Here is a 16,855-nt window from a genome sequence, read left to right on the forward strand (position 1 = left end):
TATCTGAGGCTTGTGGTTGCGTCAAATAGCGCAATAGGGTCACATATGGGGTATTTCTATAAACTGCAGAAACGGGGCAATAATTATTGGGGTGCATTTCTCTGGTAATAGGTTTATAATTACGAAAAATATTGGATTACAATAAAATCTCTGCACAGAAAATTAAAATTTTCAAATTTCTTACACACTAAGCTTTTATTTCTGTGACTCCCCTAAAGGGTTAAAAAACTTTCTGGATCTGCTTTTGCAGAGTTTGGGGGGTGCAGTTTCTGAAATGGGGTGCTTTGTGGGGCTTTCTAACATACAGTCTCCTCAAATACACTTACAACCTGAACAGGTCCCTAAAAATATCTGATTTTGAAATTTTACTGAAAATTGGAAATTTGCTGCTAATGTTTTAAGCTTTCTATTGTCTAAAATGAAATATAGTTTAATAAATGCCGCCAACATAAAGTAGACATGTTGCTAATGCTATTCAATATATAATTTATGTGACATAACAGTTGGAAAAATGCCTTTTTTTACAATTTTTCACGCTATTTTGTTTTTTTCCATAAAGATTCGTTATAAGTATCGACTCCAATTTACAAGAAATGTAAAGTACAATATGTCACGAGAAAACAATCTCAGAATCAGCCGGATAGGTAAAAGCATCCCGAAGTTATTAATGAATAAAGTGACACAGGTCATATTCATAAAATTTGCTCCGGTCCTTAAGGCCATTTCAGGCCCGGTCCTTAAGGGGTTAAAGGGGTTTTCCGGAGACAAAAAAAAAAGAAGTTTTTAATATATTGCTTTGATAAAGTTATATTACTTTGTAACATGCAGTACCTTTTTTTTTTAAATAAATGTATAGTTTTTTTTTTGCATACATATTCACTTCCATTGACTGGCAGCAGGAAGAGGGCAACATCCGAACAGCGCTATACAGAGCAGCGACCTATTTCCCCTATGTACTGGATGGGGGGGGGGAGGCTTTTCCCTCAGCCTTTGGACAGTGAGTGGTGACCGCTATCAAAGTAATAGAACTCTATTAAAGGAAAGTATTAGCAGGTTCCTTTTTGGTGAGTTATCACGTGAGTTTTCTCTGTTCATTGATGGCGTATTCAGAATTCAAGGCTTGGTGGGTAGGAGGATAAACATAGGAGACTTACCTGTTGACTTACCTCGTTCTTTGGGACAGGTGGCAAGAATATTGGAAGCAAAGAACCCTCAGAGCAATAAATTACTTGATTTGGGTAAAGGATTTAGAGTTTTGTTAATTGATCTTACAGCACTGGGTTCCTTGTTTGTCAGTAACTTAGGGAGTGAAACCATATCTGAAAACCCTAGAAACTAAAAACCATACGTGTGTGTGTCGGATAAACCTAGCAATTTTGGCAGTATTTGCCACCCATCAAATGTATTATGGCCTGCCGACATTTCTTTGATGGCAGAACGGAGAGACCCATAAAGTATTTTAGATTTCAATTGCACAATGCTGTTGTTCTTGGTTGGATAATAGAGATGAGTGAACCTCGAGCAAACTCTGGTTCGTCCGAACCGAGCATGCGGCATTTAATTACCGGTGGGTTTCAGCCAACTTCGTCAGCCACCAGTAATCAAATGCCGCATGCTCGGGTTCGGATGAACCAAAGTATGCTTGAGGTTCGCTTGTCTCTATAACGTAAGCCACCACCAGCGCTACCTGGAAGTGTCTCTTATTCCCTTTCCTAATGATTGGCCAAGTCAAGTTTACACGTATATGAGGGGATTGGGAGGGATAGCTGTTATATGTGTATGGTCAACTTAAGAGTTTGCCCTGGGTATTAAAGCTTGTGGACCATGTACAACGCAAGTGAAGCATGAACACTCAGGTTAATGAATTGCAGTTGAGAGCTTCTTTATTGTTGACTAGGGTTGTAGGTAGAGATGAGTGAACTTCAAGTAGACTTGGTTTCATCGAAATCTATTGGCATTTGATTACTAGTAGGTGAAGAAGTTGGCTGCCTGGAAAGTATGGATACAGCCATAGCCAATAGGCTGAATCAATGTTTTCCAGGACTCCCTAGGGCTGCATTCAACTTCTTCAGCCACCGGTAATCAAATGCCGAGAGTTCCAATTTGGATGAACTTGAATATACTCGAAGTTCACTCATCTCTAGTTGTATTTGGCCATGGGTCCCTGGGTGCTGCTAGGGTCCTGAGGGTCAGTTTGCACTTTTATGTATGGCATTCATTATGAACATTGGAAAAATCATCTTTGGAGCCCCTAATACAGGATACATACTGTAGGTGATGTTTAAGATGGTATATCTCTATACACATAAAAAAAACTACTTTCTTTTCTGTTCATTATGTTTCTTTGTGTCATTTTTTTTTTAACCTTTATTCCATTGCAAGAACCAGTATCGGACATTATCTTGACTGATGGTTAAAGGGGCCGTATTGAAAAATGATCCGTCACTGACAGCTTCACATACATTTACTTGACAAGTCACTTGACAAGTATTGCTCCAGTCATGTAAGTATTCATTTTCATTTAGCTGTATAATGACCTTGCTGCTCCTTACCGTAGTGTAATGCACCATGTATGATGTAATACAGATATAATACCACCTGTGTGTCCATCACATGACCAGAACAGATCTGTATCCCCTGGTAGTGAGCAATGAAGGTTACCAGTGTCGGACTGGCCCACCAGAGGACCGGTGGGCCCCCAGCTTTAGAACCTGCACTAACATTGACTGACATGTCATTTCTCATTGGTTCTTCATTGGTGGGTCCCCAGGATCATTTCCTCTGGGGGGCCCCAAATACCCCAGTCCGAGACTGAAGGTTACTGGTAGATCTAAGAAGATGGGCCACCCAAATATAGTCATCTAACTGAAAGATGTTGTTTTGGAGTAACTAATCTTTAAATGATATGTCCACCACCCTTAAAAATATTAAAAACTATTTTGGCCAGGAATTTTGAGGGATTTTAGCTCTGAAGTCTGGATGATTATGAATGCAGCTCTGGGCTAATACAGTCTGGAACTCAGTACAGGCTAAAGAACGAAATTAAAAAGTAAGGCAGGTTTTTATGTAGCTTCATTTTATATAGGAACTAGGTGACATCTGCCTAACCTTATAGTCTGTGAGTTATCATTTTGAATGCACACAAAGAATTGTTTTGATTGATCAAGAAGATGTTGGCCTCCTCTGACCTGGATCTTTAGGGCCTTGCCTTATGCCTAAATGATCAGTTCTACCCTGTCTTGTGTATTCTAATAAAATTGTATATCCTTTCCTATATATTTGTAAGATGATTATACATATAATATATATGCAGCCAGGGTCAGATTAAAGAGAGTACATAAGTGATACATGTGGTGTAGGGGCCTCCACCACCTTGTGGGCCTACGGGGCTTAAACCACCTACTGTCTTGTAGAGCAAAGTTCTTCTCCCATCCACTGTCTATCGGAGCTACAGATCCTCACCCATTTTCTCTCACAGACAGGGTTTCCACCACCCACTGTGTCTTGGAGCTACAGGTCACTACCTACTCTCTCTCCAAGCTACTATTTTCCGGCGTATAAGGTGATTGGGCGTATAAGAAGACCCCTGACTTTCAATCATATTGTCAGGGTTTCGCCTTATACGCTGGAAAATGTTAACCCCTGCCTGACCTCAGCGCTGCTACGATCAGGCAGGGGTTAACTGCAGCTAAATGAATAATATAACAAACAGTTAACTCACCTGGGCCCGTTCCCTGCCTCCGCCTGTCTTCTCCGGTCCCATTCCCCAGCGCAGGCAGTGTGACGTACACTGGCTGCGCCGGGGATACCTGAAGCTCTCCCGAGCAGCCGAGCATCTAATCGGAAACGCTCGGCTGCTCGGGAGAGCTTCGGAAGAATGACAGAGGCTTTGGGTACTTTCAGAGCCTCCTGAAGCCTCTGCCATTCTTCCGAAGCTCTCCCGAGCAGCCGAGCGTCTCCGATTAGACGCTCGGCTGCTCGGGAGAGCTTCGGGCATCCCCAGCGCAGCCAGTGTACGTCACAATGCCTGTGTCGGGAAACGGGACCGGAGAAGAAGAAGGGCAGAGGTCGGGAACGGGAAGAGGTGAGTTAACTGTTTGTTTTTTTCAAATGGTCGCCCCATACGGTGGGGATGCGGGCCATTTTTGAGCCCCCCACCATATGGGGCGACCATACCCGGCGTATAAGATGACCCCCGAATTCTGACAAGATTTTTCAGGGTTAAAAAGTCATCTTATATGCCGGAAAATACGGTAATGACTATCTTTCTGTGTAATAGGGTCAACAATTTCATGTAGCGTTTGCGATTGTTTCTTGGTAATCGTTAAAAATTTCTTCATCTAATATGACCTTAGGAATATATGACCTAGTGCCTTACACTGGGGAAGGAATGCCTGTAGCAAAAACAAAGAGAGCCCTACAATGTAAAACCTGAATCAACTCCATGAACCTACTCTCAGAAAAGAAGGGATCCTTTGATAACTGTCAATTGTGTTAAAAATCAATTGTGGGCATCTGAGAAAACACATGAGTGTGGTTCACATTTAGGCTATGTTCACACTACGTAAATCTACGCCCGCAGAACATAGGGTGGAACATAGCATTATTTGCTATAGGATCCCGGCCAGAGCGTACACACATGGTATACGCTCCGGCGCCACAAACAACTGACAGGTCTATTATTTGCGGACGAAATTCAATGAATTCCGCCCGCAGAAGGACCTGTCAGTTCACACAGTGAAGCGAGCGGTTCCGGCCGCTTGCTTCACTCTGTGTTATGGGAAGCTCTGATGCGGGCGCGGAACGGCTGGTCAAATACCACATTCTTGACTAATTCCTTTAGACCTAAATATAGAGGGCAATATGCCTGAAAGGCTATCCCTCTAACAGTATATGTAACTCTGTTAGGGGTATGGGTTTGAGAGATGGGGGGAGATATCCACCACATATTTTCAGATGCCCCAAACAACCTTAGTCGTACTTTGTATGCAGCACAATCTGAAAAGTGGTTTGCAACATTACAATCATCATTAAAATTAAGTTAATTAAAATCATAATTTCAGGCCTACAAAAACATGGCCACTTTCTTCTAGAAACTGCACCACTCTTGTCTTTAGCTCGGATGTGGTTTTGCAGCTTAGTTCCATTGAAGTGAATAGCGCTGAATTTTTTTTTTTTTTTTGTTGGTGCACTGAACCTGGAGGCACTGCAATACCAGGTCAATGCCTGGAGAGGACAGAGCAAGCTTTTTTTTTCCATCTCCCTGTTCTAAAAATCCATTTAATATATGGTCCCCAGATAGGGGACGTATCAGATATTAAACTGATAAGAACAGATACTACACTTGATCTTAGCCAAAAGGCAGAGAAGCGATAATAGCGTTGAATTTTAATACACACACACAACCTTGGGATATGGCTGGTACTGTTTTCCATGAATGTAGCTGTGCTTTTTCTAATCCCCTTTAAATGGGTTGTCTAGCATCAAACCTTTTGTCCCAGAATGGCTTATAGATAAAGAGGAACTTATACTCACCTGCCCTAATCCCCTGCTGCTGTTATCTGGATGGTCACACTGCTTAATGCTTCCTGCTGTGCTCTTCAAGAGAAAATGTCCACTTGGTCATGCAGTGGTCACTTCCTGTAAGTTCAAGAGAAAAGCAGGAAGTGTTGTGAAGTGAGAATCGAGTACCATCAGGACAGCAGGGTAAGGGATCAGGGCAGGTGAGTATGACTTCTTTTTTATTTTTTAATCCAACCTAGAACTATTTTTTTTCACTGCAGAACAACCCCTTTGAATATTCCACATTCACCACTTATATTGTATTGTGTTTTACAAACACATTCATACCATTTACACACATGTACACAGAAGTAACTATGGCTCGAAGAAAGGAATCACGTCCATTTTATATTAATTCAAAGAAAAAAAAAAAGAAAACAAAGAGGAGATACGCAAGAAGCAAGGAGATGTTGATGAGAAATACCACCTCCCCATCACATCTAAAAAAACAAAACAAAAACCAAACAATGCTTCTGTTGTTTGACCAAACGTAATCTCGCTTAGCACTTTTGACATCAGAGTTGAAACAAATACAGCTTTTTGTGGAGAAAAATATCCAGGTATCAAAGAGGAAAAACAGAATGAAACGGGAATACATGTGGAGTCCACTCTCGGAGTAAAAACCGAGCTTGGTTCCACACTTCTGTTTTTAAGAAAGTGTAATAAAAATACAAATTACAAGTGAAACACTCAACATCTCCAATGCTGATTTGTTGTGTCCTGCACTCCACCAAAAGTCTTTACTTGAAGTCACTGAGCAAGTAAGACCTTCTATGTGCAAGACAGATCTTTTTTTTTTTTTTGTTCACTTCAATGCCCTTATCACACGGTCAAGTTCAATTCCGATAGTAGCAAGGCCCTTGAGTCAGATGGCTGGATAGCTCCTCATAATTTTGAGGAATTAAGTAAAAAGGATATGTTTCCACTACAAAATGGTAACATACGCTTTAGAAGAGGTTCTGAGGATAACATCTGTTTTCTTCATACACCAAAACAAGAACTCAAAAATATATAGTAAAAGAAAAACTAACAAATATTTCTGAAGTAACTTTTTGAAGGAGACCATTTGAGGGACATCACTACCCCTTCCAGCCCACCCAGGTGAGGGAAAGACTGAGGAGCGAAGAATAAAAACAGAATGAATGTGTAGATGAATAGAGTATCAAATGCATAATCCTATCTCCACAATATCTGTCAACATGATAGCAGTTGAGCCCACGCACGGTCCGTTTGTAAGTCCTGACGTTGGTGACATTCCCATGATTGCTGGCAAACTGTGTCTTTTTTTTTTTTAAGCTTTTTAATGTTTTTTTTTTTAATATTATGACAGCATTAATGTGAACATTCAAATAATACCACTGAACAGTGCGTGGTGGTTGAGGTGGGACTTTATACCCTCAAAGAATCCAGATGGTAACCAGGTGTTGTAGAAGTTATAAATCAAGTTTATCGGGCTTTATAAGCTGCAAGACTTGTGTCTGTATCCTCATCTGCTTGGGTCTAAATGTATAGTTATGCCTTTATATGCAGTCATGGATGCTCTTGACGAATGGTCTCAAGTTCTACTTGTGCGCTCTTGGATAGTTGACCGATTCCCTCAAGTATTGATAGTCATGGCTTAGAGTTGAGATCACATTAGACAACTGATGTCTACTGGTAGCATTCAACACTCCGCTGGCAAATTCTGCACCGCCTTATGTAATTTTCTTAAGTGGTCCTACAATCTTGACCACTGTAACTTGACATGTAGTCCCACTTTTATGCGTGATGCTGTGGACGGTGGAATCGTTCCTATTTCTTTGCTATTGGACTGATTTTGTATGTACATCTACTAGATCTCATTGTGAATCTCTACTTTTTCTTGTTCTCATCTCTTTGTTCTTGGTGCTAGCTGAAGAAGACACCCATTTCAATACACAAGGACTGCTTATATGAAGGACATTCCGTTGTTGTATCTCCTAACTTAGAAGGAGAATGTCAGGAGAATGTGCACCCAAATTTATTCAGAAAGCTAACACAGGAAAAAAAAATAAGGAAAAAGGAACAAAACTTGCAAAAAAAAAAAAAGAAAGAAAAAATTCCTCTAAAACAATTGAATATACTAAGAGTTGATGAGTTGAACCTTTGTGGGATCGTAGTCTATTGATAACATTCAATTGTCCAGCCCACAGGGTAGGTTCTATTCTCTTCCCCAATCAGCTCTTTATTGCAGTTACTGTCTTGTAGATTTGCCACAGGTGGCAAAAAGAACGATGAAAATAAAATAACAAAAAATAGATCTTTGAGTGACTGCGAAAAGTCCATAAAATGTGTCCTTTGTGTTTTTGGCACTGGAAGGGAGGAAGGTCATCATTGCTTCACTAGGCAGCGTGAAGTTTGCTGGTATTATAATCCAGTTGCTCCTAGGGCCATACCTGCGCCGTGGCTCATACATGGAATTGTCTGCATGGATTTGGGGAAGTCATGACTGACCACCCTTCCGTTTTCTCCGCTTCCTCCCGCTGTGGATGGTCTTGGTAAGGTCGCCATACGGACTGTCTCTGTTACCGTTTGCTGTGGGATTAAACAGAAACCCTTTTGAGGAGGAAAGGGGGTTCAACCCCTGTCCTTTCTGATATATAAAATTTAATGACACAGATATGATATAAAACTCCAGGCAAAATTTAACCCACAAATTAAACATTTTAAATTAGAATTTTTTATTTTTATTTTCTTCTTTTCCCTTCTGGTGCCTCAAACTTTAAATAAAGTGTAACATATAGCTGAAGTATAAAAAAAAAAAGTTAGCTTTTAATGGCTTCATGTTATCCTTTTAGATGATCACAGAGCTCACTCTATTGTCTATAAACAGCAGAACTCTTGTCTCCAGTTCAGGCATGGTTTGCAATTAAGCTCTATTCATTTCAATGGAACTGAGTTGCAAAACTCAACCCAAACTGGAGACAAGAGTGGTGCTCTCTGTTATTCTAATGCTGCATAACCCCTTTAATGGCTTAATGATAAAATACATTACAATTGTCTAATAGTGTCCTTTTTAGAGATGAGCGAACCTGGAGCATGCTCGAGTCCATCCAAAGCCGAACTTTCGGCATTTGATTAGCGGTGGCTGCTGAAGTTGGATAAAGCCCTAAGGCTATGTGGAAAACATGGATATAGTCATTGGCTGTATCCATGTTTTCCAGACAACCTTAGAGCTTTATCCAAGTTCAGCAGCCCCCGCTAATCAAATACCGAACGTTTGGGTTCGGATGGACTCGAACCCGAACCCGGTTCTCTCATCTCTAGTCCTTTTCAGATAATTATAGTCTTGTGTGCTCTTTTGGGCCAGGTCAACTGGTGAAAGGGAGTATATAAAGGTGAGAGCATGGATGTAGGTACACCAGAAATGTCAGTGGGTGTTAAAGGGGTTGTGCGGGGAACAGAAGACAGCTCAAGCCTTCTGATCTCTGGCACTTACTTCTTGTATTTCCTTGTCTCCAAAGTATACCTTTCGAGATGGTAGGGGGTGGCTGTATATCCCAGTCATCTTGCGTGGGTGAGACCACACCTGCACACAATGACCAGTAGCTGCACTATGTTGCAGCAACATCAATGATTGGACTATACACACATCCCTTCCTGCGAGAATGGATATAGGTACACCAAAAATGTCCATGATCAGAATTCCCGTTCACTATTGAGTTAAAGGAGTTGAGCAGGGAAGCCTGGAAAATACGGGAAAGTAGCTCTGGGGAGCAGAAGTTTTGAGCCATCTTCTAAACACCCCTTCCCCCCAACAAGCTCTTTAACCAGTGAAACCCTTTTACTCCTGCAAGTGCAAAATGACTAGTAGGTAATACAGGTAAAAAAGAGGCGTAAATAAGAAACCTAAGGAGGCATAAATAACATTCATTTAAACTAGCTGATGAAATATGGTAGTTTATGGCAATCTAGATGTCAATTATGCAATAAAATGTCTAAAAAGAAAATTTGGAACAGTGGGGGGTGATATGACATGAGATGCGATGCCACCTTCATCTTTTTGGATTCACTCCTGGACTTGTAACAGAACTCGATTAGTGCAACCAGCATAGCCAGTCCCAGGCCTCCAATCAGGATATAGAAGACTCCGGCGACATTGCTGAGACTTAGTGCACTTGTTTTATCCTGGAACCAGAGACAGAAGATAGGAGCAGGGAAAGAGGGAACGGAAGACTGTGTTATAAGAGCAAATATATTGACGACATCCTCAATCTTCTAGAGCCGCCCATGTCCACCCTTCTCATATGCAATTAGTCATGTCAACAAGCCAGAAACATACATCAGGCAGCACCCACCGATCAACTTTACGTCTACTGGAATTTGCAATCGGCAGTAGAGGTGTTAAGCCTTTTGGATGTGGTCTGTTCACTTTTAAAGCACATTCCATAATAATCTTGGAGGGGATAGCTCAGCTAAGACTTAGAATAAAGAAATATTTTTATGGCTTAGAAATTACCATGAGTTTTTTTTTTTTCTTAAAGACAACAATAGTAAATTTGTGTCAGCACAAGAGAGGGAATGGCTACTAAATCTTACGCTTGTTTAAATTTGTTGAGCACAGCAATCTATGCAAAAGCTGATCTACAATTCAAATGAAAACCGGCTCAAAGGGAATTCGATGAAGTTTAATAAGACTTCAGAGCAGTGGTTCACAGCCAAGACCATGAAATGACTCCAGTTAGAGATAGCACAACTCCAACATGCTCGCGCACGATCATTTGGCATTTGAATACCGGTGGGTGATGAAGTTGGCTCCATCCATTCTAATGCTGAACGTTTGGAGTTGTGCTCATCTCTAACTATATTCCAAAGAGGGTCGTTCATTTTATATGCACTGTATCAGAAAAAGTATATGTTTATTTATTTTTTTATTTTTTTAACTTTTGTTTGGGGTCAATGTTTGCCTTCTTCTAACAAAAAACATTACGGTATATTCCATTAAAGAAGCAGTTCATAAAAAAATATTATTGGCCCCCCCGGTAGGCTCTGGCACGTATACTCACCGCAGCTGATCAGTGTCTCGTGGCGTGGCTTCATTGCGGTCCCATAGCACCGTTCAAATCCGGCGCATGCTCACTTTAGCCTCTGCAGTGGCTCCTCTTCTCAGTCCTGTGATTGATAGGCGGAACTCCGGCGAGTTCCGGCGTGTAATGACAGAAGACAGAGGAAGAGCCGCAGCAGAGGCGGATGTGAGCGCGCAGATTTGAACAGCGCTGCAGGTTCGGAACGAAGCGGGGCCGCAGGACACCGATCAGCTGTGGTGAGTATACGTGCCAGCGACTACCTGGGGGGGGGGCATAATTATTTTTGTCAACTGCTCCTTTAATTCCTTTATGATTTCTTTTAGCTTGTCTGACCTATGTCTGACCAGAAACCATTGAACTCTAGGACTCTATAAGCAGTGTTCTTATACTTGAGGTTCTTCTGACTTTGTATTTAACTTTCTCAACGTGAAAATTTTTCTCTAGAATCTTTTTATTGTTTTATCTATAGTTGTTCTTTTTTGGTTATCGTTTTGCTTTACCATATGTTTCCATTCTGGATTTTTGACTCATTTATGTCTTCCATGTCCCACTATCTCCATTGCCTCAGTTACAACTTCTCTTTGACTGCTGCACTTTTTAATGCCTGAAACGTATACTGTATCTGATCTACTTGTAACTAGACCTAATGTAACTTTTTTTATTTTGTCTGCACCATCTGTGTCAAATCAGTACTCCAGGAAAAGGTTAAAAAAAAAAAGTACAGCAGGGGGTGGTGGAAACATAATAAAGAAGTACTTACCAGTCCTGGTGTCCCCACAGCGTCACTGTCTGCCTCCAGAATCTTTCAGGTTCCTGTGTGGTCACTGGAACTACCCACTCAACCAATCAGTGACTGCAGAGGTTTCCTACCTCAGTCATTGGCTAAGTGGGCATTTCTGAGTGGGCCGTGAAGTCACAGGATCGGGAGCTTCACAAGACCGGCAAGTAACTGTGAGCGGTGGGTAAGTATCATTATGTTCCTACCACCCCCTTCCCTCTCTAGTTTTTTACCTTTAATCTTTCTTTCATTCTTTCTATGCTTTCAAGTATCTCTCCTAATAAGCTTTCAATCTGATGACCCACTGTAGACAGTTTCAGTGGTGATATCATAGGTTAGCTGCCTCGATCACAAGGTATGGATGACACATTATCATCTAAGAAATGTAATGAACACACTGCAAAGGCTATGGCATAGTGGCAATGGAATTGTGTGGAATTAGTTGACCCCGATTGAAGCCTACAGGGTTATTTTTAGGGATTATAACAAACTGGTTGGTGGTTTGAACTGCGAACCATTGAACTTTTTATGACTTTTTAAAGACAGTATTTACCCTCTAGTGCTAATAAGGTCATGCATTAAACTACGTTACCATGTCAAAAAAGCTTAACGCCTGCCATACACATTCAAATCGCATCACACTAATACAATATTCGGACATTCTTCCACCTCCCACCAGTACATCATTGCATTGCACATCCCCAATATCCACCTCCCTCCAGAAAACATTAGCTTTGACTTTAAGCATGCACCCAATGCTGCCCAATGAATACAGGAGTCCCACCATCTCTATGTTCGGGGCCTTCATTATATCGGAAAAAAAAGTTAGAAGAACCTGGTGATTTGCTGTGTGTTTGTGAAAGCCTATGGGTTTATCGATGGGTCATAGTATTGTTAATATTATTAGTACTATTAGTGCTCAATATTCTCCTTATATAGGCAATTTATTGGAAAATTAACAATACTATGTGATTTAGTGTTCAACCCGATATGTTTCTGTCGAGTGATTTCTGTTGATTCCGATTCAACATGCAATGTGAAAATAATCCTCTTGGAAATGCGTACGACCTGAAGAAATGAAAAAATATATTGATCTTTTTGAGCTAAAGCAAGAAAATAAAAATAGGATTACAGCACATAAAGTAAGAGTGATGATAATAATAGAAGGAAAAGTAAAAATAACATTTAGTAGTTTATCTTTCATGAGTTTTACCTGGGCAAAAACGAAACTGTATACTACAGCGGAGTGTTAGGAAAAAGACAATAGTGGGGGTCATTTGCAATAGGTGAAAGTCAAAGACGCTTAGAATACTTCCAGATGGTAACCTAGAGCTCCCTACAGGATCTAACGACACATGGAATTCTGGGCACCTGTAAGCATGAAGAACAAGGGTGGTTGTAGAGGAAGGTGACCAAGGAAATTAAGGGAATGAGTGGATTGTAGTACCCTGATAGGTTTTCAAACTTGGGCTTGCTTACTTTGGAAAAAATACACCCTAAGTTCTGGTTGCAATGTACACATATAAGAATGGACCCTTGGGTCTGTAACCATAACAAGAGGGCAGAAGATAGATGGTCTAACCAGTATCATAGACTGTTTACTATAAGGTTGCCATCAGATGGCTCGATCATAAACTGTGAACAAGCACCGATCTGCTAGATCGGCTCTTATTTATTGAGCTATTACACAGGCCGGCTATCGGGCAGCAAGGGCTGCACGGTCATCGTTAGTGATGTCCGTGCAGCCCTTGCCTTTAGTGTAAAATAAAAAGTATTAACTTACCTTACCACATTCCCTGGTGTCCTCGGGCCTTCTCCGTTGTCTTCGGAGGCCTTCCCCGGTGCCTGCAGCTCTGCCTTCTGTTCCTGTCTCTACAATCACTGGCCTAGATAGGCGGCGACTGCTTAGCTAATCACTGGCCGAGACAGTCAATGCAAAGACTGGAACAGAAGGCAGAGCTGCAAACAGCGGAGAACTCCTCCGAGGACACCAGGCAACATGGTAAGGTGATTTATTATTTAATTTTAAACTACAAAAATCACGCCCGACTCTCGATGATTTTAGATCTAGACCTAAAAAAACGATAAGCCGGTGATTGATTTAACGGCTGATCATTCTCTCTATCTCACGGAGTGATCAGTTGAATCGGCCTGATTCACCCAATTATTGCTCTGTGTAATAGGGCCCTAAGAGTAGGGAGACTGTGGAACTCACTTCCACACAATGGTTTAATTGTCATTGAAGTGAACTGAAGTTTGAAGAGGGGCCAGCATTTTGCGTGAAGGATATAATAGGAGACAGCCCGAGTAGCGCCTAGAAAACAAGGATACAGCCTATTACCTAGGCTGTATCTGTATTTTCCAGGAGGTACTCGGGCTGTCTCCACCTTCCCCACGGAACGGGAAGGCATCGGGAATCAAATGACGAAGGTTCGAGAATGTTTCAAATATGAAAATTCTTGATGTTGGACGAAAGTACATGTGGTCTAAATGGGGAGAAGAGAAATAAACCACTGCCGAACTTCTCTGGTGGTGGCTTACCTTCCTTCAGAACAAAGGATTGGGCATGCTGAGATTCAGCTGTCTAATCCTTCTTTTCTAACGGGTGAAGATATCGATCGATCAAATGTGTGTGGCCGGCTGTTTTCTGCATTGTTTCTAATACAGAATTATTAGAAAACACTGCTATAATGGTCCACTAATATGGTGCTCCAGCAATAGTTACACCCGGAAGTTCATAGGCCTTGTTGTGACTAGTCATTGCTTTCAGATCAAAATCTAGGATCACTTGACCTGTATACCAGCTCTGTATACCAATCTGTAGCTAATCCAGGAATGTCCCAATTGGATTAGCTATATTCCACAAACAAAGCATTGGCACGAACATTGTCAAAGCACTTCCTATTGTAAATGACCTCCAAAATGTTGGATTGTGTTTCATGTGATACAGTAGGCCAGACCAGGCAAGTCATGTTCATAAGAATAAGATTCTAATTTATTTGGCAATGGCTTAATTTTTGGTCTGGACTAGAATTTCCCAGAATTATTTTGGCCACTTCATCTATCATTAGGAGGATGTACAAAAGGATATACTAAGTAGCTCTCTGACACCCTTTGGAGGTAGCTTTTCCTTCAAGTCAGTGTCGTACCTCTATAAAAAGCCTTAGAACAGAGATTCGATAAGCCAAGCCAAAAACTCCCCGGAAGGGGAACTTACCCCCTCGTAGACAGCTCTTTCAGGGTTGTTGCCCCTGGTCAATAGAGGGTAGGGTTCTTGCTGGCTCCAGAGATGCCTATCACTGAGGAGAATTCTAAAAAGATGTGTTGGGACTTATAGGCCATTTATGTTCCACAGCAAATTCTGGGAATAAGGAGATGCGAAGATGGGTAACTTCCTCTTCTGGAGAGTTTCTGGCTTAGTTTATTAAATCTCTGGTCATCTTTTCAGGCTTCTTAAAAGAATTGGACTCAGACTTAAAGGGAAACTATCAGCAGGTTAGACGAATCTCACCTGCTGAGAGCCCCCTATATTGCCCGGGACACTGAGAAGGAAAGTATGTGTCTCTTACTTTCCTCCACGTCGCTGATCCCACGCTGTTAGTCAGGGTAAACTCCGCTCCTGAGCACCATTAGGAGCACTGCCATGTCATCTGGCCTGCGCCCTCCATTGATTATCATTAGAAGGGGCGGGACGCAGCAGTGCTCCTAATGGTGTTCTGGAGCGGAGTTTACCCTGACTATTATACCCTGATAATAAATGTAAACGAGCGCAGATCTGCTATATTGGCTCTCGTTTACTGGGCCTATTACATGGCCCGATTATCGTTTAACAAGGGCTGCATGGACAGCATTACCGATGTCCTTGCAGCCCTTGCTTAAACTTTATACATTACTTATCCAGGCTGTAGGGCTCCTCTTGCGGTCTTCTTCTCCCCAGGTCCCGTGCTTTGCAGCTTCAGAGCAGTCTGTCTCAGCTGACAGGTCGCTCAGCCAATCACTGGCCGCGGCAATCCCAGCCAGTGATTGGCTGAGCAACCTGTCAGCTAAGACAGGCCGCTCTGAAGCTGGAGTGCGCGGGACTCGGGGAGAAGAAGACCGTAAGAGGAGCCCTGCAGTCTGGATAGGTAATGTAAATCGTCAGCTGCCGGCCATGCACTGCTATTACACGTAGCGATGCCCGACAATTATAGGTTCAACAATCAGCCAAAGATCGTTGTCATTGGCTGATCGTTGTATTTATTACACGGAGCAATAATCAGCTGAATCTGGCCGATTCGGCTGATTATCGCTCTGTGGAATAGGCCCCTAACAGAGCAGGATCGGCGCCGAAGAAGAAGGTAAGAAACATAACCTCCTCCTCAGTGTCCTGGGTGCTATGAGGGACTATCAGCAGGTTAGATATGTCTAACCTGCTGATAGCTCCCCTTTAAAGGAAAAGCTATCTCCAAAAATGGCATTACAAAACTGAATTCCCAGAATTTTTAGTGGAGCATGAATGGTTTACAAGTCTCTCCTCAGGGAGAAACATTATGGGGGAGATTTATTAAACTGGTGTAAAGTAGAACTGGCTTAGTTGCCCCTAGCAACCAATCAGATTCCACCTTTCATTCCTCACAGATTCTTTGAGAAATGAAAGGTGGAATCTGATTGGTTACTATGGGCAACTAAAACAATTCTACTTTACACCAGTTTGATAAATCTCCCCTATCTCTTTAAAGTACAGTATACATAGGGGGAGATTTATCAAACATGGTGTAAAGTGAAACTGGCTCAGTTGCCCCTAGCAACCAATCAGATTCCACCTTTCATTTACCAAAGAGTCTGTGAGGAATGAAAGGTGGAATCTGATTGGTTGCTAGGGGCAACTGAGACAGTTTTACTTTTTATGTTAAATCTCCCCCATAGTGTTCTGTTCTCCAGATTTTACTTTTACATTAACAGGTGTAATTCATGTCAGTCTGCTATGTGTTACACATAGACTTCTACACAAGGGTCCCTTTAAACACTTTGCTTATGGATACAATTTTCCATTTTATTGCTTCACTAAAAAAACTTGCATGATGTACAATATTTGCAACTAGACTTTAAATGTCGCCTTTAACTGCCAGACCGTGTAGTGGCCCAGATGTACTAATGTGTTTGCACTAGAGATGAGCGAACCGGGTTCGGGTTCGAGTCGATCCGAACCCCAACAATTAGCATTTGATTAGCGGGGGCTGCTGAACTTGGATAAAGCTCTAAGGTTGTCTGGAAAACATGGATACAGCCAATGACTATATCCATGTTTTCCACATAACCTTAGGGCTTTATCCAAGTTCAGCAGCCACCGCTAATCAAATGCTGAAAGTTCAGGTTCGGATGGACTCGAGCATGCTCCAGGTTCGCTCATCTCTAGTCTGCGCCAGAAGTCTGTCCAAAAAGGGGTGTGGCCTATGGTGCCACGTTGGGCACCAGTAATTTGGCTTAAAAT

The 16,855-nt window shown here is 41.8% G+C and overlaps 1 protein-coding gene and 1 non-coding gene across 4 annotated transcripts in view; both read right to left on the reverse strand.

The window, feature by feature from the left end:
- Positions 1 to 5,181: 5,181 nt before the first annotated feature.
- Positions 5,182 to 5,374, reverse strand: LOC138780793 (U2 spliceosomal RNA). Its single transcript, XR_011361350.1, has one exon. It is a non-coding gene; the product is annotated as a U2 spliceosomal RNA (small nuclear RNA).
- Positions 5,375 to 7,175: 1,801 nt separating this feature from the next.
- The window catches only part of GRIA1 (glutamate ionotropic receptor AMPA type subunit 1), a 181,068-nt gene continuing 171,388 nt past the window's right edge, over positions 7,176 to 16,855 (reverse strand). For 2 of the 3 annotated variants that reach the window (XM_069969098.1, XM_069969099.1), the window contains exons 14-15: positions 9,574 to 9,708; positions 7,176 to 8,136 (exon numbers count right to left, since the gene is read on the reverse strand). In XM_069969098.1, the coding sequence (XP_069825199.1) occupies positions 7,948 to 8,136; positions 9,574 to 9,708 (324 nt within the window). In that variant the 3' untranslated portion in view covers positions 7,176 to 7,947. The remainder of the gene's footprint in view (positions 8,137 to 9,573; positions 9,709 to 16,855) is intronic. The other variant, XM_069969100.1, reaches the window with a different exon arrangement.

Source organism: Dendropsophus ebraccatus, chromosome 1 (genome assembly GCF_027789765.1).
Source record: "Dendropsophus ebraccatus isolate aDenEbr1 chromosome 1, aDenEbr1.pat, whole genome shotgun sequence".
NCBI classification, from domain to species: Eukaryota; Metazoa; Chordata; class Amphibia; order Anura; family Hylidae; genus Dendropsophus; species Dendropsophus ebraccatus.